At 53.4% G+C, this 22,846-nt stretch overlaps 1 protein-coding gene across 1 annotated transcript in view; it reads right to left on the bottom strand.

Annotated features, from left to right (window-relative positions):
• Positions 1 to 22,846, bottom strand: part of CFAP46 (cilia and flagella associated protein 46) — a 90,051-nt gene that overhangs the window by 31,786 nt on the left and 35,419 nt on the right. Inside the window, exons 23-35 of the mRNA XM_033129774.1 lie at positions 22,654 to 22,785; positions 22,136 to 22,298; positions 16,610 to 16,694; positions 15,305 to 15,443; positions 14,800 to 14,983; positions 11,214 to 11,373; positions 9,951 to 10,153; positions 8,899 to 9,036; positions 7,956 to 8,105; positions 2,696 to 2,844; positions 2,047 to 2,145; positions 1,238 to 1,370; positions 275 to 421 (exon numbers count right to left, since the gene is read on the bottom strand). Coding sequence (XP_032985665.1) covers positions 275 to 421; positions 1,238 to 1,370; positions 2,047 to 2,145; positions 2,696 to 2,844; positions 7,956 to 8,105; positions 8,899 to 9,036; positions 9,951 to 10,153; positions 11,214 to 11,373; positions 14,800 to 14,983; positions 15,305 to 15,443; positions 16,610 to 16,694; positions 22,136 to 22,298; positions 22,654 to 22,785 — 1,882 coding nt within the window. The remainder of the gene's footprint in view (positions 1 to 274; positions 422 to 1,237; positions 1,371 to 2,046; positions 2,146 to 2,695; positions 2,845 to 7,955; positions 8,106 to 8,898; positions 9,037 to 9,950; positions 10,154 to 11,213; positions 11,374 to 14,799; positions 14,984 to 15,304; positions 15,444 to 16,609; positions 16,695 to 22,135; positions 22,299 to 22,653; positions 22,786 to 22,846) is intronic.

Below are 22,846 nucleotides of genomic sequence, written 5' to 3'. Positions count from 1 at the left end.
ACACCGTCTGCCCCTGAGGAAGGAGCCCCAGGCCTCTCCAGGATCTCATCCACACAGAGCCACTGGGAGGTCTGCTGGGAGCCTGGCAGGTCTGGTCAGTGAGTGCAGGACAGTAGGAAAAGCATGAAAAGGACATGGGAAGCTTTCCATGGACAGCGGGCTCTGTGAAAGAACAAATACGGTTCTAGGACCGAACCCCCGAAGCTGCCCAGGACAGACAGAGCCGCTCCAGACACAGGCAGGCTCAGCCGGCCCTGGCAGGTGTGGCCCTTACCTGGAAGGCCTGGCACGCCTCCGACAGGAGCAGCCTCGCCGGCTGGTACTGGTCCATGTCCAGCAGCACTTCTGCTTTGAGCATCCACAGTTGGGGAAAGGACGTGCTGGCCAGGCCTCTCCCAGTCTCTTGGTTTATCTTCAAAACCTGTAGGGCAGCACAGGGCCGCACACCTGACGCCTGTGCCAGGGCAGCTCCACCCTGGCCAAGTGCCGTGGTGTGAGGCTCCCCCTGGGTCATGTCTACACCGAGTGGCCCAGCCTAGCTTTCCTCCTGTGATACCTGTCTCTTCTCACCAACCAAGCCCACCAGCGGCTGTGCCAGGTGCTTTCTGGGCCGCCCTCCTCCCCACCTCTTGCTCCCAGCTCCAGGCCCCTCTCCTGGACCAGACCGTGCCCCACCAGTGGGCAGGGGACAGGTCAGACCTCTTGCACTTCAGCAAGATGCACAACGGCCCCTGGGCAGTCCTGGGTGCAGTTGTACACTGAGCCTTCCTGCAGGGGGAGCCTGCACATCCAGGCCCTGGCTGGAATCGTGCTCACTGTGGGGCTCTGCCATGGGGACAGCGCTCTCTGCCTGCAGAGCGTGGCGGCTGGGGAGCCCACCAAGTGGAGCAGAGAGCTGGACAGTGGCCAGACCTACAGCGTGCTCTCTGGTTGCGAGGGCCTCCCCTTCCCGGCCACATGGTCTGCCTCCTGGGACCCAGCTGTGTCCCCGGCCTGTCTTCTCTGAATCACTGAGCAGGCCCCTGGCAGGCCCTTTCTAGGGTGGTCTGTGGTCTGGTCTTCCCAGGGACTTCCAGAGCCCTGAACTCAGGGACTCGACCAGTGCTTGGATTTCCCAGGAAACTTGACGCAGCAGGCCGTGAAGATGCACCCTGGCTCACTGGCCCCAGCTGCAGTCCTGTCACCGCCCTGCCCCCCGACACTGGGACCGAGGTGCTCTGGCAAAGAGCGAGGGTACCTTGTCTTTTGCTACCAGAACCTTCATCCCTGCGGGCTGAACGGCAGTCGTGGGCTCATTCAGTGTTGGCAGACTTTCTTCTAACCGTGGTTCCCTATTCTTCTCCTTTTTCAAGGCAATTTCTGTTCTGCAGCTAACATAAGTAAAAAGCAATATACTGAAGAAGAAATATAGTGGCCAAGAAAATACACAAAAGTGTTCAATTTCATTGGTGATCGGGGAACTGCAATTCAAACGGCTGCAAGAGGGCACTACACTGCCCCCCCACCCCCACCACATGTTGACCGAGATTAAAACAGCAGCACCCCTGACGCCCACGGTCACTCTCCCCACCAAACTCCAGACTCACGCATCTGGCTATGGCTTTGGCATCCTGACCTGGATATTTCACATGCTTCTGTCCAAAACTCCACCCCCTTGAGAGGCCAAAGTGCCTGTGGCAGCTTCGCTCCTGGGCCCTGCCTCCCTCCATCTTCAGTGCCCGCTTCCCTTACCTCGCGGCTCCACCCACCCCACAAATTCTCTGTCCTGTCTCCCCTCCACTCGCACGGTCCAGCCCGGAGAGGCCGCACAACAGGAGGATCAGTAAGTAATTAACTTCCCAGGTACAGCCCCCACACTCTGATGCCATGCACCGCCTCCTGGGCCAGGGTCCTCCCAACACCCGACCGTCTGGCCGCGGTGAGAGATGGGGGACTGGGGCGTGGAGGGGACACGGCCGAGAGCCGGGCCACGTGGCCATTTGCTCCTTCTGTCCAGGCGAGCCCCGACCTATGCACTGAGTCAGGGGACGCTCACAGCCGACGTACCTCGCCTGCTCTGTGTCACCGATGTAGGCTTGTCCGACTGCTTCTTCATGGAAAGCAGCTGCTTCTCTCAACTTCAATTCAGAGCAAACCAGGGCAAGTCTAGGAGGGGCACAGAAAGGGGCATCAAGGCCGTCACACAGGCTGCACTGGGCTCAATGCACTGGATAAAAATTGGTCAATGAAGAAAGAAATGCATAATTTGATAATATTTTCAATAATTTTTAAAGCTAGGCAAAACTACTAGGGAAAAATAACAGGTGACCCTATCAAACTTCTGAGAGACGAAAACGAGCATTCGCTCAGGTATCTGACTCATGCCTGTTCTTAACCTCAAGGTCACCATGGAGGTCGACAGGGCGGGTGGGGCTCTGACCGCCTGAGTCTGGTGTGGAACGATTCAAAACGTGCTTCAGTACAGCTGACCACAGCACGACATCAGGGTTAGTGCACAGCACCGCCATGGACGTCTCTGTACCTCCCGAAGTGACCACCTCGCCACGTCTCGGCCCATCTGCCACCGTGAATGGTGCACAATATGAATGACCGGCTGCCCTGCGCTGCTCACTGGGAAAGAACTGGAAGCTCACAGCAAAGTCGCACACACAATACCAAGACTTGACACTCCCTGGGGTGAAACAGGCCCACTGACCGGAGGTGGTAGAGGTCTTCCAGGCTCTTGCTGCCCACCACGGAGGCCGAGATCAGCACAGCCAGCTGCAGGACGGGGACCGCAAGCTCATGAAGGGACAGCTTCTGCAGGCACCTGACCAGCTGGTCCAGGTAATACAGGCTGTACGTCTGCACAAACACAGCAGACATGGGTGGTCACGGGAGGCAGGCCAGGCTCTCCAGAGGCCTCGCCTTCAGGGCCAAGCCCAGAGCCTGGCACAGGGTGTTCAACCGGAGTTTGTGAATGAATGAATGAATGAATGAATGAATGAAGTGCCTCTTCCTTCTCCTTCATGAATGCCTTTCATTTTGTCCTGTGCAATCACCTGTAAGTGCCAGCACTCCTGTATAAAGATTCTACAAGAAACAGTCCATTTACGTAGTCAAGGTTATGTTTTTTTTTCCATTTTCCACCTAAAAACTACTGATCCATTAAAAACAGAATTTTTTTTATGTATACACACAGCTTCTTTAAAATTTAATAGAGAGTAGAACTAATACTTCTTATAATGTCAGGCTACATTTGATAAAATAATTATTCTTCAGTGAAAAATTAGAAAGTGGGATGAACTATTTTAAAAATCTGCTTAAAAGCACTGTGGACGAAAAAGGGGCCATATATACTACACCTGACAAGCTCAAGGGAGGCCTGCATGGTGAACCCTACAAATCAGACACTGAAAAGAACCACAGAGGATGGTCTAAATGTAAAAATTCCTAACTAAAAGTGAGTCGTGGCCGGTAGTGGCGTCCTGGGCCTGTGGCTTCCTTGACAGAGGTCAGCCTTTACCTTTGAAACTGCCTGCTGTCTTTATGCATCTAAGGTAACAGACCCTTGGAATGTCAGAGTAATGTCCTTTTCCAGACCCCTCAGGGCACAGCCACTGAGACCACAGAACCCCTCACTGTTGTCTTGTTCCCCGAAACTACCACAATGTGCTTAAATGTTCATTACTAACTGTCCTGCACCCACCTACGTAAAATGTACGTGTTTCTCCGTTTTACTTTTTATCCAACCCCAGGGATTCCTCCACTTTGTTTTCTCCCACCCCCTTAACCTCCCACCCATGGGTTTCACGTAACCCCCGCAACGTCTTCTCCTTTGATGCTAATGTATAAAATTAGCTGCAAAACTGCCGTTCTCTGGAGCATTTTCTCAATCTGTTGAGAACTTGCTTCCCGGCAATTGTCATCAGTTTGGCTCAAATAAACTCATGGAACTTCTCGGTTTGGACGTTTCTTACGTCGACAGCCCTGAAGAGGGCTGCACCTTCGGTGTAAGAGGCAGCCGCTCAGGGACCCGAGCTGGGGGCATCTGGGTGGCCAGGGAAGTGTGGGGTTTGGTTCTTTGAGGACCAATAAATGATGACTACTGGTGAGGCTAATGAACAAAGAGGGGTGGAAGAGACACAGAAACGTCTCCAGACCCTACAAACACTGAAAGATCGTGAGAGGACGCTAAGGACGACATTATGCCAAAAATACTGCATTTTACATTAAATGGAATCATCCTAGAAAAAACACAATCCACCAAAATCATCACAAGAACAGAAACTGAAGAATTCTGTAACTATTAAATTAACTGGATCCATAATTTTGAATCTTCCTAAGTAGAAGATCCAGGCCCAGAAGGGAATTCATTCAAACACTAAGTTAGAAATAACAACAAATGTTATGCAAACTCTTCATAAGAACAGTAAAAAAAAGGCAGGTGGGGAGGGGGAAACAGTCCCTGATTGACTAAAAGGTCAGTGTGACCCTGTGACGTAACGAGAAACATGAATTTGATCTTCGTCCCGTTCCTGGCACCCAGCCCCTAACACCCTGGTAATTTTGTTTTTCCTAAGTCCCTGCCAAGCACACCTGAGTTTATGCTAATGAGGTGACTCTTGCATGGGGGGGGGCTGGAGGTCAGAGGAACCAGCCAGGAGACCAGAGGGTGGAACTTCCAGCTGACCCCCGACAAGGCCAGGGGAGGGGAGGCGCTGGGGGTGGACTCATCACCAGCGGCCAAGGACTCCTTCAGCCACACCTACCTGATGGGGCCTCCACACGCGCCCCACAGGAAGGGTTTGGGGCTTCTGGCTTGGTGGACACCCCACAGCGGGAGGGGGCGCCCCCCGCTCCACCGGGACAGAAGCCCCTACACTCGGGACCCTCCCAGACCTCGTCCCGCAGGCCTCGTCATCTGGCCACTCACCTGTGTCCTTTGCAATAAACCAATCATCTAGTAGGTGAGTTTCCTGAGTTCTGTGAGCCGTTACAGCACATGATCGAACCTGAGCGGGGTGTGGGAACCCCCGATTTATAGCTGGCTGGCCAGGACTCGTGAGTGGAGTGTGCGGTGGTGGCCGTCTGGGGGAGCCGAGCCCCTTCCCTCCCCATGGGGCCTGTGCTACCTCGGGCAGCCGGTGTCAGGGCTGAGGGGGGCTGTGGGCCACCAGCTGGTGTCACAGACAGCCGGACAGCGGGGTGCTGGTGTGGAAAACCCACACATCTGGCGCCACACGTGCTGGGAGCAGAGAACAGTTCAGAATCGAGGCGACTTTTTACCAAATCCTGACAAGCACGTAGTGTGAAGAGAAGATGAAACACTGGTGTTTCTCGTGAACACAGAAGCAAACTCCAAAACAAGACATCAGCCACATACAGTGATTGATACTCTCAACCAGAGAGGACTTAGAAAACATCAATGTGAATAAAAGAATGAAAGACAAAAACCACTATCATTTGAATAGATAGAGAAAAGTACTTGATAAAAAACCTATAGCCATTCATGATTAAAAGTAGCAGGTAGAAATAAAGGAATGTCCTTAATCAGTAAGCAGTACCCATAAGAAGCTACGACGAACATCACTTACACTTACCAGTGAGGTGTGGGAAGTCTCCCGCCAAGACGGGAGCTACGCAAGGACCCGTGTGAGCGCCGTGTTTGTTCATGGCGCTGGGGATCCTAGCCAGGAGCCCAAGGCCAGGTGAAGAAACGAAACACGTGACAATTGGAAATCATAAAATAAAAAACTGTCGGCAGATGAAATGGTTTTCTACACACAAAATCCGAAAGAATCTACAGATAAACTACCAAAATTATTAAGAGGTTAACAAAATTGATAGATGCGAGGCTAAGATGAAAACAATTCCATTTCTCTATTTCATCTGGAGTTTAAAAATGGAACCCAAAAGCATCAAAAATATCAAATACATAGAAATAAATCTCAGAGGTGCCTAAGCTGCACGCAGAAAACTCACATCCATTCTCAAGAGGCCAGAGAAGAGCTAAGTCCGTGGGAACCTGGTCACGGGAAATTCAAGCTGTCCCCTCAGTCTGGGGACTGTATGACCATATCCCAAACCCCTCGGGCTTAAAGGACTCTGACCAGTGGTTCTAAAGCAGTGTGGCCACACGGCGGAGCGCAGAAGGGCTGCAAGGCCCTGAGGAGTCGGGGGGACGTCTCCACCCGGCAGTCCAGGTCTGAAGCTCAGTGACCAACAGGAAGACGTGGCTGCACACGTGGCAGCGCCAGGAAGGTGGGCAGGCGGTTTTCGGCAGACAGCGTCAGGACACTCAGACCCCCAGGTCCCGGGGCAGTGCCGACCCCCACCTCACACACACCAGCTGCAGGGACTACATCTGAGTCCAATGTGAAAGAGCAGAAGGCTTTTGAGGAAACACTGAGAGAATATCGTCACGACCTTTGGGGAGAGAAGCTTTTTCTTCACACAGAACACTAAAAAGCGTTAGTCACAAAGGAAAAAGATTAATAATTTTTGTGACATTAAAGCTAAGCGTCTCTGTTTGTGAGAAGACCTCAGAAAGTCAGGGCACAGGGTGGGTGGTGATCTGCTATCATCAACTGTCAAGCTGTTGTTTCCAGAATCAAGAATTCCCTCCGCCAACAAGGAGAAGACAGAGCTTCGTCGCATGTGGGCACTGGGTTGAGCAGACAGTCACAAGACGACGTCCACGTGACAACAGGCACTGAGAGGCGTCTGACCTCGAGTCCAGCTGAGCCGCAGTGAGACGTCACCACACATCCACCAGATGGCCAAAGTCACGGCAAACCGCATGGTCTGGCAAGGACGTGGCCGTGGGAACTTTGCCCACTGAAGTGGGGGGAACCTGACAGCCACTTTCCAAGACAGCTCGGCCCCAACACACATCACAGTTGGAGAGCCACGAATTCCACACACGGCTGTGTCCTCCACACATGTATGTGCACACGGGTTTCCCCAGCGGCCTCACCTGTGACAGCCACAACTGGGGACAAGCCACTGTCCCTCAACAGTAGACGGAGAAACCAATGATGGTCTCGTCAGACAGCAGGCGGCTCCACAGCAGTGACTGCGCACAAGCGACAGAGCCACAAATGAGCACAGAGGACGGCCACCAATGCGGCCGGGAGTGAAGGGAGCCAGACACAAAGGCCGACGGCTGAAGGGCCCCATTTCTTAGAGCAATGGCAGAGTGTGGATGGCTGAGTGATGGCTCCACAGCCGGCTGGTGCGACTCCAGGACTGGGTTTGTGCCCTTACGTGGCAAGAGGGACTCGGCAAGTGTGACCTGGACGCTGAGCGGGGGCAGCATCCTGGATGGCCCAAGCCGCCCTAAATGTAACCCACGGGTCCTTAGAGGAGGGAAGCAGAAGGACACAGAAGAGGAAGAGGAGGCCATGTGATGACAGGCAGACCTTGGAGTTACACAGCCACAAGCCCAGGAGCACCTGGAGCCCCAGGAGCTGGAAGAGGCGGGAAGGAGCCTCCACTGGCACCTCAGAGGGGGTGTGGCCCAGCAATACCTGGATTGTGGCACCATGACACTGACTTTGGATTTCTGGCTGTGAGAATACATTTCTGCTATTTTAACAACGCAGTCTGTGGTGACTTGTTACAGCAGCCACAGGAAGGACCCTAGCACACAAGTAAATTTTCCTGTTTAGGGCTGTCACTTGGGTGGTGCGTACCTGGGGAAGAGAGGGGTGTGCTTCCCACAGAGGCCGGCAGTTGCTGGGGAGAGAGTATGGCTGGGGGCTGGGAAGGGGCTTGGGGTCCTGAGGCTGACAGTGCCCTGCTTCCACCTGGGCGGTGATTCACAAGTGTTCCCTCTGTAACACTCAACAAGCTGAACCCCTTTATGTGCTTCTCTTTCTGGGTTTTTTCACACGGAAACAGTGGCTGTAGCTACAATGGAGGAGACAGGACCCAGGGACTGCGGCCAGGGACCATCTCTCCAGGTGACTCACCGGCCTCTGGATGCTGGATGGGTTAATGGTGAACTCACTCTTGTCTTGTCTGAATACAGCCATCACCTCTTCCGGGCAACAATAGGAGGCCCATTCTTCCACGCTCGCTGGTAAAGCCCCCAGTTCTGTGCCGGGAACCGGGGTTGGACACTGAAAAGCAGGGTCGTTGCTTTGCTTTAGAAAGTACAGTTGCAAGGGCAGAGGCAGCCAGCTGGAGCTGACAGGTGGGGAGCGTGGGTGGCAACGCCTCTGTGCTCCCCCAGGGCCCGCGGCACATGGCGCCCTCCCTGTGACCCAGACCTGGAGCCACATCCGACTTCTGACCTCACTTCTGAGAGAGCACAAACTGATGCTTCAGCCCCTGCACAGCTAGAATCCCCCCGGGGGCACCCCAGGTCCACAGCCCGGCCCCAGCCCCAGCCCCGGTACACGTCCACCCTCAGTAAACAGCGCCGAGCTGGGCGCCAGTGTGAGCTCTGGAGGGCTACGCACATGGGACAGCTGGAGGACAGGCTGCAGGGACACAGGCATGCGGACATGCAAATGCTTCAGGGTGGGAGGGCGGGTGTGCAGGACAGGACCATCTGACGCAGAGCCCTGCTGCTCCGGAGGGAAAGCAGCCCCTCCAGCCCCCACATACCCAGGGCCCGGATGTGCCTGGGGATGGCGGGCAGGCATTTGTCTGGTGACTTGTTACGGCACGAGATGACCACCAGGGAGAAGCCAAACACCCCGGTACCCTGCCACCAACCCTGTGTGTGTGTGCGTGTGTGTGTGAGCATGTGTGTGCGTGTGTATGTGTGCATGTGTGTGTGACGGGGGGACAGAGGAACCCCTGCCTCCACCTCACAGAGGGGCCTGAGCGCCGTCGGGCCCCCGCCCAGCCCGCCCATGGCCCGCGCCCCCCGCTGTCCCGCCGGCACCGCCGGGAGAGGTGAGCCACCTGCTTCGCTTCTTTGCTCTTCTCTCTGTCCTTGTTCTTGCCTCTCTCCTTCTCTTTTGTAGGCAACAATAAATTTGAACTAGCTGCTACTGTAATTCTACTTTCTGAAATGGATTTTCCTGCAGTTAATAAAGAAACCTGAGAAAAACGAAATACAGATTTGCAACATTAAGTAAACAGACGCACATCCCCACCTTCTTCACACTTGGATTTGAGTCTTGAGGTCAGTGACCCCAAGACTCAGAGTGGCAACTTCGAGTTCATCCGTCTGCCGTGGCCAAGCCAGTGAGCCAGGCGAGCAGAGGTGGCTGCAGCGTCCCTGGGCAGTAGGACACCTGGTGGCCATCCCATCCTATGAACACGGGGCTGCCCCATCCAGACATGGGCTGGCAGAGGCACACGGTGGGGCTGACCCTCAAAGAGGGCTTGCAGAGTGAGTTTATGGTCTCTAATCAAGAACGCACTTGAGTAACCTCCAGCATTCCTCCTAAAAGAATCCCTTCTCCCTGCTGTCAAAGGTGACAGCCCTGTTGTCCTGGGGGCTGGGGCAAGCTTGTCCTCAGAAGAAAGGCCGGTCCTGGCAGACACTGTCCTACTGGGGGCACTGCCCGCAGGAGGTCCCCAAGAATAAGAGGCCACCAACAGCTTTCCAGGGGGGCCCCCCTGTGTAGAGGTGGTGGGAAGGGGGCAGCGAGGAAGCCATGCAGGGGGCAAGGGTGGGGGGAGAAGATTCTGGAAACCTGGCAGCAGGGCTGCCGATGGTCAGGAAGACACGGGTTTCGGCCAGTGGTCCACTCCACACACAGCAGTGCCAGCAACCTTGGCGGGTGATTCTGGGGGTGGGTTTCAGAGAGCAGGGGTGCTGGAGGGAGCGGCACAGGGAGGTAGCAGGGGCAGGGCCCTTGCTGATGGGAAGAAAGTGAGAGGACAGGGCTGCCATGAGAGGCACTGATCACATCTGGGAAGTCTTCAATCTTTGGACGCAGTGACACTGAGCCCAGAGTCTGGTCCCAGGAAGAGCTGAGGGTCTGGGAGAGGCCGTGGGGCCTCACCTGCCAGATGCGCCTGAGGAACGCGTAGGCCATGAGACAGTGGTCCTGGTAGCCGGCCGCGCCTGGGGACGTCATCAGGGCCAGCAGGATGTAGGCATGGGCCAGCGCTTCCAACTGCCTCACATTTCGAAGCTTCTCCAAAGAGACTGTCCCTGTGTCCTCGGACACGGGACTCTCTGGGGCGAGTGTGGGCGAGTGCCCGCCTGCAACACAGGGTGCCCGCAGACTCAGGAGTCCAGGGGCCTCGGCCACTTCCTCTCTGCCCTCGTCCCAGGCCCTCAGGTTCAGAGGGCAGTGGTCCATTCACTGCCCGCTGCCCGTCCCAGGCCCAGCGGTGTGACCAGGAAGCTCACAGGCATCCTGTGGCTCTGGGGTCTCCTTGTGGGTTGGGAGCAATGGAACCCCCCCACCCCCCGCGTCACCTTAGTTGGTCTGAGCTGCTGTCTGGACTTGCACAGGTGGGGGTCGGCCTCCAGTACATGAGGACAGGAAGGGGCTGCCCCTTCCGTGGCCCTGCTCCGCAGAGACCTGTGCATGCCATGGTCCCATGAAGAAGAGAGGCCCCACTAGATCAGGCAGCCACCACACGGCCTCCCTGGGGCCCAGCACGGTCCTGGGGGCTGTTCCCTTTCTGGGGTAGGAACTCTCTCGCTGGAGGCCGCACCTAGAAGCGGCCAGTACCGTGCAATCCGTGGAGACGTCGGGTCTGCAGGAGGCTTGGCTGAGCTTCTGAGAGCCCTTCTCCTGTCTCCTTAGTCTATGCTCCCCACAGAGCAGGCTCATGTGCCTGGAGTCATCTCTGGGTCCCCAACCCCAGCCCAGCAGAGGTCCCTTCACCCCCAAGAAGGGTGACTGGTTACTCTGAAATGCTGCTCCCAGCAGGACGGGTCCTGAGTCCCTGACCTGCCCAGCCTTCCACATGGAGCGCCCATGGCTTCTAACCCCCAGGTTCTGGCAACAGTGCAGCTGGCCATGCTCCCCGCCTCACCAGCACCCAGCTCAGCCTGAACCCCACTTCTCAGGCCTGCACACACTGCTGGCCAAGGCCAGACAGGTGAGCTTTGGGGGAGGGCCGAGACTACCACACCTCAGAAGTCCTGTGGCCTTGGAGGGGGGCCTGGGGCTGGCTCCAGGTCACGTCTGTTGGAACGTGCCTTCCTTTCATCAACGAAATGCCCACTCTCTGAACCAGAGCAGATACGACTGCTGGGGCCACCTGTGCCCAGGAGCCAACAGTGGTGGCCCCCGGCTGCGTCACCTCACCTCCTGGCTGAGGTGTGGCCCTGGCGGCTTTCATCCCCAGCAGGATGTCGATCGCCCAGTTCAGGTGGAAAGCCACGTCCTCGATGGGGAACTGTCTGTAGTACAGCCACTTGCTGAACTCCACGATGTAGTCAACTTTCTGCCACTCGCTCTCTGGCTTCTGTGGGTCCCAGGAAAGGTGGTAAGCACGCTGCACTGACCAGACCTAGTGCTGAAGACACGATCTATAGCACGCAGCAGTTTGATTCGTTCGCTTTCTAGAAGCAAACGGGTCTGTCCTCGCCCTGTATTCCTCCTAATCAGACCCCTCCCAGGGGACTTCCGCTGCTGTCTAGGCTCGCCAGGACCTGCCAGGTGGACGTAAAGGGCCTGTCTTCACCGGCAGCGTGTCGCGAGACCGCAGCTTCGCGAAGTCTTTGCAGGCCTTCTGCCCCTGTGGACCCCCGCCGGCCTGCCTCGTCCTCATGACTGCACGTGTCCTGCCTGTGTCCTGGAGCAGGGCCCTCCCGCCTCACCAGCCTCACGTGGCTCTCTGCCCTCGCTCCACCCTCTGCCCTGTTTCCTCCCGCGTGCACTGAAAGGGGCACCTCAGGCTTCACCTGGATGGTGTGCGGTTACCCGAGTTCTGCAGGGCAGGGAACAAGCTGCTCTGTCCAGCGTGCAGCGTCACACACCCCCGCCCTCACCGTCCAGTGCGGCCACCGCTGGTCAGTGATCGCCGCACAACGGGATGAGGCTGCTGCTCCCCACCTCACAGAGCAGAGCCAGCCCAGCACCCCACACACTCGTCCTGCACCTCACACCCCGGCCGGTGGGGGGCAGAGCCACCGTCCACGGGGTGGGGACGGCAGGAAGGAGGAGCATGTGAAGGACCGCAAGTCTGATTCTGGAAGCACGAGGACAAGGTGCTGGCGGGATGGACAGGCTGCAGGTGCAGGACCCACGAGATCAGGCTGGAGGGACATCTGGGCTGGATACTCAGTGGTGAGGAAAATCAGCTGGAGGTGGCATTTAGCTCAGGACACTGACAGATCAGCAGGGGTGGGGGGAAGACGCAGGAGCGACCCCAACAGGTGGGGGGACCTTAGTCAAGTGAAGGAAGTACATCAGCATGGAGGGAAGGGTCAGATGCCCTGTTGGGGGGCGGGAGGGCAGGGAGGGGCAGAGGGGGCCTCAGAACGACCGTGGTGCTCGGTGGCCTTGACCACAGATTGCAAGAGGGAGATGGGGTGAGAGCTCAGCGGAGGGTCTAGGAGAAAAGGACGGTCTTCCACAGGTGGTGCTGGGAACGCAGGAGGGCCCTACCTCACGCCAAGTACAGAAATGAACTCAAAATGGATCGAAGACTTAAATGTAAGAGCTCAAACTGCAACTCCCAGGAGAAAACACAGCGGTGAATCTTGGTGACCTTGGACTATGCAGACAGAGCACCATAAGCACAAGCATCAAGAAAAGATAAATTGGTCAAAACTAAATGTTTGTGCTATGAATTACATCAACAAGAAGGTGACAAAGTGGCTGAAAAGACAGCCCAGAGAATGAGAGAAACTGTTAACAAATCATGCATCTGATACCAAACTTGTGTCCAGACACATAATGAACTCTGTGATAAAGGACAAATAACCAAATTTAAAAATGAGCAAAATCTGAGTAGACATTTTTTGAAAGAGCTTATACAAGTGGCCGGTGAACACGTGAAAATAGGCTCGTCATCAGGCACACGGGAAAGCTGGTGACACCACCAGGAGACAGCACTCAGCAGCTGGGACGTCAGAGAACAAAGGGCAAGTGGGCTGTGGGGGTGCGAAATGAGGCAGTGGCTGCAGGGAACAACCTGGCGGTCCCTCAGAGTTAACACAGAGTCACCATGTGACCCAGCAGTTCCCCACCCAAGGTCTATGTCCAAGAGAAGTGTAAACACATGTTCCTGCAATACCTTATGCGGTGACAGCCACGTCACAACACTGTGGCCAAGGCAGCCCCCACTCCGATGGCTGCCTTGGGTGGTCCCGTCAGATCACAGAGGAGCTGGACAAGACCTGCCGTCTAGTGACATCAACGCATGACTCGTGCGTGTGCGGTGCTGGTGTGAACACACCTACTGCACTGCCCGTCGTGTGACGTGCACCACCTACCACCAGGCGCAGTGCATGACACTTGATGATAAATGAGCATGTCACTGGTTTATGTTTTTCTGTACTTTCTTCGTTATCTTACAACGTGCTCTCTCTTTTTATTAGAAAAGCAACACGCCTCTCATACACACGTTGTGTCTACTTCGTGCCTTGATGGAATCACTTTCTCTTGTGCAGATTTAATGTCATGCCATTTTGTACAGTGACGTGCTATGCAGGCCGTAGCCCAGGAACAGCGGGCTGTGCCATACGGCCCAGGTGTGTGGTGTGGGCTGTGCCGTCTACGTTTGTGTCCGCGCCTCTGTGATGCTCACACGACAACAAAATCTGCCCACGACGCATTTCTCAGAACGTGTCTCCGTCGGTAAGCAGCACGCGACTGCACACAAATGTTTAGAGCAGCACTATTCACAATAGCTAAGAAATGGAAACAACAAAAGTGCCCAACAGAATGTCTGTGCACACAATGGGGTCTGCTCGCCAGAAAAAGGAGTGAAGCAGACACGGCTACAGCACGACGAGCCTGGAAAGCTCTAAGCTAATGAAAGAAGCCAGATGCAAAGGACACATCTTATCTGATTCCATTTGTGTGAAATGTCCAGAACAGACCAACCCACAGAGACAGACCATGAGTTGGTGGCTCCCTGCAGCCGGGGTGCGGGGGGTATAAGCACTAAAGGTCATGGGTATTTGTGGGGTGATGAAAGGTTCTAAAATTGGTGGTACAGACCTCTGAATTTACTAAACCACACCGTTACCCTCAGAAAAAGGAAACAACAGAAGGGACTTGGGATCAGCAGGGCGGTCGTCCCAAGGAGCCTGCTGCAAACTGCAGGCCCCGCCATTCTCCAGAGCAGACCTGGTCGCTTTCCCGGGTGGAGGCGGGGCCCACCTGGCCAGGCCTTTGCCAAGGGAGGACTTGGCCTTGGGTTCCAGGAGCAAGGCACAGGGGCGCCCACAGCCCCTTGTTGGGGACCCAGATCTCTGTGGTGACCGCTTGGCATTGACCACACAGCACATGGCAGAGCCTCTGTTTGGACTCAGAGCACCTTCCAGGCTCCAGCACAGTGCCTGTTTTGGGACGCCTTTAGTCCCCACAATTCAGGGCCTCCTTGGACCTGAGGCAAGTTCCACATTCTGCTGCCTCAAATATTCGGTGCCACCCGCCCTGAACCTCAAGTTGACATCCAGTTGAGTGTCTGCCTTGGCTTTCTGGGGTGAACAATGTCCCAAGACCCCGACTCCCAGGAGGCTGCAGGCCTCGGCCCGTCCCCCTGCCCCATGCTGTGACATGAGTGCCGACTCCCACACACAGGACCTCACCCTCCCTGCTGGAAAAGGGTACGGCAAGGCAGGGCTCCATGTGCTGCCCCTGCCACCTCACGACCCCCACGGGATGCATCCCACGCAGCTCCCCACGGCGTCACCTCTGCACGTGGCCAGAGACCCACCTGTAAGGCCTGAATCGCGTTGTGATAGCAGCTCAGCTCCCCAGAGAGGTCCTTGGAGTTCCAGGCCAGGCGCTGCCACATGTGTGCCAAATAGTCCTCACTCTCGTCTTTGAATTTCTGTATCTCCATCATGAAATTCTGGCCTAGTTTGGCCTTCACGATAACCATATGTTTGAAAATCAAGCTACAGAAAAGCAAAAGAGGAATTCATTAGAGTCAAATAAAAGAAATTGAAATATAACATATAATGCATCCAAACTATGGTATTTGTCCATTTTCCTACTTATCAAGATAAAACCAAAAGGAACCTGAGTTACTCCGGCTCTCTGTGTTGTGTCCTACTTTTAAATTTTACCTCTTCACTTATTAATGGTGTGTGTGCCCTTTAAGCCTACCCTCCCGGGCTGAGTTCCCGGTGTTGGGTGGAGTGGGGGTGCAGCGGTGTGAGTGGGCGGGGTCGGGTGGGCGGGGCCGCGGCGGGTGGGCGGGGCCGGGCGGCACCTACAGACGGTGTGCAGTCCGCGGCAGCACCTGCACCGCCTCGCCGAGCACCTTGAGGGCGCCCTCCCAGTCGCTGCAGTCGGCGTGGCAGTGGAAGAGCACCCCGTAGAGCGCAGCCCGCAGTGTCAGGTCATCCTCGGCCTCTGTGGGGACAAGGGGTCAGGGTCCCAGGACGTGTTCCGCCTCCTCCCCACCCCGGAGGCCTCAGGCCCAGGGAGAGCGGTGCCGGTGCCGCAGGGAGCCACGCTCCACTCTGGGGTGCGCTGCCCCCGCGGCACGCAGACCCCCTCCTGACCCATGTGACTGTACGTGCATTACCGAAGTTAATCACTTAGCTGCCAAGTTTGAGGCACATGTTCCCCCAGTGTTCACTTTTTAATGTTATGCATTTTTCATTATCTGCATTGAATTCCAAGTATTTGCAAATTTGCTTCACTTTAACGTTTAGAAACCTTTCCACAAGAATCTCTGCTATGTTCAATTCTACTTTCTGATTTGTTCCTAGAATTTAAATTTTAAAACAGTGACACTGTTTAGCCCACATGATGTTCATTTCAGCGCGTGGACTGGAGTCCTGCGCCTCCCCTTGCTCCCATCCTGGACCAGGCAACCTGGCTCTTCTCCAGGGTCCGTTCCTGTCGTGTCCGGGACGCTCCAGGTCCCACACAGCTGCCACCAACATCTATCTCTTTGCTGCAGCAGTAAACCATTTCAACAGTTGGGGTTTAGTACCCAATATTTACACATGGTTGTCTTTCTGCTTATGCAAAATCAACTTTCTCTCTCCAAATAAAACTGTGCCTCCTGGAGGGTGGGACACGGCCACGCAACATGAACAATCCCTAGCACACACTGGGGCGGTGAATTTTAGCCAATAATGGTCATTTTTTCCCCTTAAATGTGGATTCTAAAATGTGGTTTTAACTGTTCTAAGATCAGTACTTCTCAGGAGTAAACCTCCACATCTTTGTGGACATAAACATGGATTTGTCTGTCAGAGTAACCCAGAGGCTAGATTTCCAGGCAGTTACTACAGGGCTGAGTGTGCAGGCTCTGAGCCCAGGCAGCCTGGGAGCACCCGGTGATTCCTGGACAAGGGGACGTCTGGGCCCGGGTTTCCTTGGGCAACAGTAGGGATCGCATGGCGGTGCTCATGAGACGCACTCATAGTGCCCATGACACCCTGCACGCCGAGACATCACCTGCGGCTCCTGTCACGGCCACATGGGCTTTGCACCGGGAGCAGGGATCTAAAGCCCCGAGTCCTGCCTTGCCATGTGCCTGTGACCTTGTCGTCGCGTCTACAAACCTGGGAGGAAAGACCCATCAGTGGTCCCTCCATTCTGGAAGTGCGCTGTCGGCCAATGGTGCAGAAGCTGCACGTTTCCTTTTTCCTAAAGTAGAAATGAGCAGTGTGGATATCTGAAAGCTGCAATTTATTCTTTCACTATTTTGTTTTGCATTTGGCTCAGTATCTAATTATAGAAATTGCAGCTAAATTCCCAAAATACTAAGTCACAAAAAGTGACGCCACATTTTACCCATAAGAAACAGTTCTCCAGTGCAAGGTCAGACACCTGAGAGCCCACAGACCAAACACGACTACAGCTTCTTCAATGGCAAAGCATCCAAGTCAGTTTGGTAGCTTTCCATCAGCGGAGTCAAAAGCACCTTAGGAAAAACGCATGGGATGCAGCAAAAGCCGTGCTCAGAGGGAAGTGTATAGCTGTACACACCTACACTGAAGAAGAAGAAAGATCTCAGATCAACAACCAAACTTTACACCTTAAGGAACTAGAAAAAGAACAAACTAAACCCAAGGCAGCAGAAAAAAGGAAATAATAAAAATTAGAGCAGAGATAAATAAAATATAGAACAGAAAAACAATATAACAAAAATCAACAGAACAAAAAACTGGCTCTTTGAAAAGATCAGCAAAACTGACAAACTTTTAGCTAAACTGACAAAAGAGGAGAGAGAGAGAGAGAGGGAGAAGGGAGAGAGAGAGAGAGAGAGAGAGAGAGAGAGAGAGAGAGAGAGAGAGATAACTAAACTCAGAAACAAAAATGGGAACATTCTGACCAAGCTTAGAGAGACAAAAAGGATTGAAGAGAATCCTATGAGAGGAGGCCGTGTGCTAACAAATTAGATAACGTAGAAGAAATGAAAATATTCCAAAACACATAAATTGCCTAAGCCGACTCAAGAAGAAACAGAAAGTCACAACAAACTTCTAACAAGTATGGAGCAAATCAGTGGTCAGAAATCTCCCCAAAAAGGAAAGTCCGGGACCAAATGGCTTCACTAGGGAGTTCCACCGAACATTTAAAGACTTGACATGAATCCTCTTTAGCTCTTGAAAAAAACTGAAGAGGAAGAAACACTTCCTAACTCATTCTATGACACCAGCATCACTTTGATAGCAAATTCACACAAAGACAACATAAGGAAATAAAATTACAGGCCAATATCCTTTATGAACATAGACGCAAAAATCCTCAACAAATATTAGCAAATCAAATCCAACAGCATAATAAAAATATTATTCACCACGACCAAGTGGGATTTGTCCTAAGAATACAAGGGTGGTTCAACATAAGAAAATCCATCAGTGTGATACATCACAGTAACAGAATGAAGGAAAAATCCTTTAAACTCTCAGTTGATCAAGAAAAGGTATTTGACGGCCGGCCTGGTGGCTCAGGCGGTTAGAGCTCCATGCTCCTAACTCCGAAGGCTGCCGGTTCGATTCCCACATGGGCCAGTGGGCTCTCAACCACAAGGTTGCCAGTTAAATTCCTCGAGTCCCACAACGGATGGTGGGCTCTGCCCCCTTCACCTAAGATTGAACACGAGACCTTGAACTGAGCTGCAGCTGAGCTCCCAGATGGCTCAGTTGGTTGGAGCGCGTCCTCTCAACCACAAGGTTGCCAGTTCAATTCCTCGAGTCCTGCAAGAGATGGAAGGCAGCGCCCCCTGCAACTAAGATTGAACACGGCACCTTGAACTGAGCTGCAGCTGAGCTCCCGCATGGCTCAGGTAGTTGGAGAGCGTCCCCTCAACCACACGGTTGCCAGTTCGATTCCTCGTGCTCCTGCAAGGGATGGTGGGCAGCGCCCCCTGCAATTAAAATTGAACATGGCACCTTGAGCTGAGCTGCCGCTGAGCTCCCGGATGGCTCAGTTGGTTGGAGCACGTCCTCTCAACCACAAGGTTCCCGGTTCGACTCCCGCAAGGGATGGTGGGCTGTGCCCCCTGCAACTAGCAACGGCAACTGGACCTGGAGCTGAGCTGCGCCCTCCACAACTAAGACTGAAAGGACAACAACTTGAAGCTGAACGGCACCGTCCACAACTAAGATTGAAAGGAAAACAACTTGACTTGGAAAAACGTCCTGGAAGTACATACTGTTCCCCAATAATAAAGTCCTGTTCCCTTTCTCCAATAAAAAAAAACAAAACAAAACAAAACTATAGGAATAGTTCACAGAAGGAGCTGTGGAATATTAAAAAAAAAAAAAAAAAAAAAAAGGTATTTGACAAAATCCGTAAGTCCTCGCCAGAGCTACTAGACAAGAAAAAGAAATAAAAGGCATCCAAATTGGAAAGGAAGAGGTAAAACTATTTCTATTCACAGATGACATGATCCTATATATCGAAAATCCCAGACTCCACAAGAAACTTGAGCTAATAAATGAATTCGGCAAAGTGCAGAACACAAGACCAACATACAACAATCAGTTGTGTTTCCGCATGGCAGCAATGAACAATCCCAGAGGAAATTAGGACAGTGCTGTGGACCTCTGTCCTCGCCTCCACTTCCTGTATAGAAGCGCTAATGTCCAATGTGATGGTCCTTGGGGATGAGGCTTTTGGGACGTGATTAGGGTTAGATGAGGCCATCAGGGTGGGGTCCTCATGATGGGATTCTTGTCCTTTAAGAAGAGACACCAGAGAGCTCGCTCCCTCTCTCCACACAGCCCATCACATGAGGACAGAGCAAGAAGGCAAGAAGGCAGATATCTGGAAGCCAGGACAAGGTCCTTTATCAGACCCTGACCATGCTGGCTCCCTGACCTTGGACTCTAGCCTCCAGAACTGTGAGAAATAAATTTCTGCTATTTAAGCCCCCAGTTCATGCTATTTTGTTATGGTACCTGAGGTGACTAAGACAAAAGGCAATTCCATTTACAATAGCACCTAAAAGCATTAACTACTTCCAAAGAGGTGAAAGGCATGTGTTGGAAACTATAAAATGCTGCTGAAAGAAATCAAAGAAGACCTAAAAAAATGGGAGGACATCCTATGTCTGTGGAGAGGAACCCTTAACAATCCCTCTCAAAGTTACAGCAGCCTTTTTCAAAGAAATTAAAAAGCCAATCCTCAGATTTATATGACATTGCAAGGGGACCCAACTAGTCAAAACAATTTTTAAAATGAAGAATAAAGCTGGAGGATTCACAATTCCTGACTCTGAAATTTACTGCAGAGTGGCAGTAACCAAAATAGTGTGGTGCAGGCATAAGGACAGATGTAGACGAGAGAGCCCAGAAGAAACTCTTCCATCCATGGTGAGATGGATTCTGACAAGGGAGCCAAGACCATCCAGTGGGGAAAGGACCGTCTCTTCAACCAGTGGTGCTGGGACAACTGGATGTCCCCATGCAGATGAATGAAACTGGACTCTGAGCTTACACCACATACTAAGGTTAACTCAAAATGGAAAAAAAGGCCTAAACATTAAAACTATAAAATTCTTAGAAGAAAACATTGGAAAAATTCTTAGTGACACTGGATTTGGCCATGACTTCATAGCTATGACACCAAAAATACAGGCAACAAAAGAAAAGATCGTGGAATTTCATCAAAATTAAGAACTTTGTGCATCAAAGGACACTATGATGGGGGTGAAAAGGCGAATGGGAGAAAAATGTACAAATCGTGCATCTGATAAGGAATTAATATCCAAAATATACAGAGAACTCTTATAATTAAACAACCAAATAAACCAGTTCAAAAACAGACGAAGGACTTTAATAGACATTTCTCCAGAGAAAATATGCAGATGGCTAACAAGCACAGGAAAAGATGCTCCACATCACTGGTCACTATAGAAATACAAATGAAAACCGCAGTGATACCACGGCACACCGACTAGGATGGCTACAAGCAAGAAATGGAAAATAACAAGTGTTGACAAGGATGTGTAGAACCTGGGGCACACAGAACTACCCCGTAACCCACCAGTTCCATTCCTAGGCATTCACCCCAAAGAACTGGCCACAGGGACACAAAGGCCTGCAGGCCTGTGTTCACACGGCATCAGTCCCAACAGTCAAAGGGGGAAACACTTGTCCAGCAGCAGATGATCAGACACACGTGTGCTCCACACGTACCATGGAGAACAGTCCAGCCATAAAGGAAGGACACTCTGACACATGCTACAACGTGGACAGACCTTAAAACATCGTGCTGAGTGAGATAAGGCGAACACAGAGGCACAGATCCCGTAAGATCCCAATTATGTGGGGTCCCTAGAGGAGTCACATTCAGAGAGAGAAAGAGGAAGACAGATTGCACCAGGGGCTCGTTACTGTTTAGTGAGGACAGAGCTTTTGTTGGGGATGATGGAAAGTTTTAGGTGTACGTCGTGGTGACGGCCACACGACACTGTGAATATCATTAATGTCACTGAATTATACTTAACAGATAGTAAAATGATATTATATTATGTATATTGTACCACAATTTAAAAAAACACATTAGAAAGAACTGAACTTTTGGTAAGTTTTATAAATGCTAGACCAGGGCTCGGCAAATTTTTTCTGTAAAGTGCCAAATAGTAAATACCTCTGGCTTTGCGGGCCACAAGCTCTCTGTCACAAAGATTCTGCTGTGTAGCTAAGCCACATACAATATGTAAATGAATTGCATGGCTGTGTTCCAATAAAACTTTATTTACAAAAATAGGAAGCGGGCTGGTTGGGGTTTGCCCACCCCTGGCCTAGACGACAAGAGGTTACAAATATCTTAAGAAAATTGGAAGCATCACCAATTCTTATATGAGACCATGATTTTCAGTTTTCTTTGCTGTCTCTTTAACAGCAGCTCCCCAGACAGGGACAGCAGGGAAGGTCACACATGGCCACGGGCCCTCCCGGTTCCCGGTCTCGCCCTGTCCTGGCCAGGCCTCCCACGGCTCATCTGAGGGTTTCACTGGGCCCTGTGCCCATCCCAAGAAGCCTGGTCCAGGGGCTCTGTCCTCAGCTCTCTGACCACAACCATCTGCCTGCCACAGTCTCTGACCTACAGACCTTCCCTTCAGAAGGGCCCTCCCAGGCTGACAGGAAAGGTGCTGGAGGCCCGTGGGAGGCCAAGTCCTGGCTGGGAAGCTGCAGGACACATGCAGGACACGTGGTCAGCTGGCAGGCGGAGGGAGGGAGGCGCCGGGCGCCCTGGGGTTGCCAGCCAGGGAAGTTCCGTCTACCAAGACCACCTGGGTGATGGGGTGGGCAGATGCCAGCCTGGCCCTGCTGTGGGTCTCACCCAGTGGCTTCCGTGGTTTTCCTCAGCTGCCTGATTCTGGATCTGTCCCCCACCCGCCCTTGTCTCCCCTTCCCCTGGAGCTTTCCCGTATGGGGTAGGATTCTCCTGGAGGGGACACGGGGCTCAGAGCTAAGGCGGAGCTCAGCCACGTGCCGTTGTCCCCCTGTGTGAGCCATCATCCCTGTGTGAGCAGTCCCAGGGCTGCTCTCTCCTTGGGACCCTCGCCCACCTTTCTGGAGGAAGCACTTTAGAGGCACCATGGGACCTGGCATGCCCGCCCTTTGGCGCACCTGCTTTTTCGCTTCCGTCTTGTTGATGATACTGACGACCCTCTGGATGGTGCCCTTGGACTGCCTCCTGCTCACGGCGGAGGACAGGAGCGGCAGGCAGGCGTTCCAGTAGTGCCGTGTGGCCAGCATGACCAGGCCACTGTTCCCCGCCATGCCCCCAAACCTGAAAGGCAGTTCCTGACCTAGAGGGCCGGTGACGCCCAGCTGCCACAGCTACGCCTGCAGCTTCTGGGCTCACGAAGGGCAGGGTGAGGCTGGGCCCGGTGCCGGCTGTGCAGGACGGCACCCTCGTTCCTTGCCACCCCCACCCCCACCCAGCGCAGCTCCTCACAGGACAGCCCGGGAAGCGGCCCAGCCACCCACCTGCCCACCAGTGCAGATGACCCTTGTCATGGGGTCACCGAGGGACCGGCCTCAGTGACAGTCCCTCTGACATCACACTCTTCATTTCACGGCACCGCAGGGCCGTTTATGTCCTGTGCACAGAGGGCCCCCCCGAACCGCGACGCATGGCGTACCTCACGCCCTCTGTGAAGGCCTTGGCGGCCGCCAGGCGCAGCCACTTCCTGCCCTTCAGGTTCTCCATGAGGCTCATGCCCTGGATGCAGGCTGTGCTGCTCAGCACCTCTGCCACCAGCTGGGCCTGCACCCTGCAGAGAGAGATGCACCCTGGCACGCGGGCCTTGGGGAGCAAGCCCGGGATGTGCAGAG

Source organism: Rhinolophus ferrumequinum, chromosome 16 (genome assembly GCF_004115265.2).
Source record: "Rhinolophus ferrumequinum isolate MPI-CBG mRhiFer1 chromosome 16, mRhiFer1_v1.p, whole genome shotgun sequence".
Lineage (NCBI taxonomy): Eukaryota > Metazoa > Chordata > Mammalia > Chiroptera > Rhinolophidae > Rhinolophus > Rhinolophus ferrumequinum.
The sequence above is the reverse complement of the archived record's forward strand: the minus strand, read 5'-3'. Positions and strand labels throughout refer to the sequence as shown.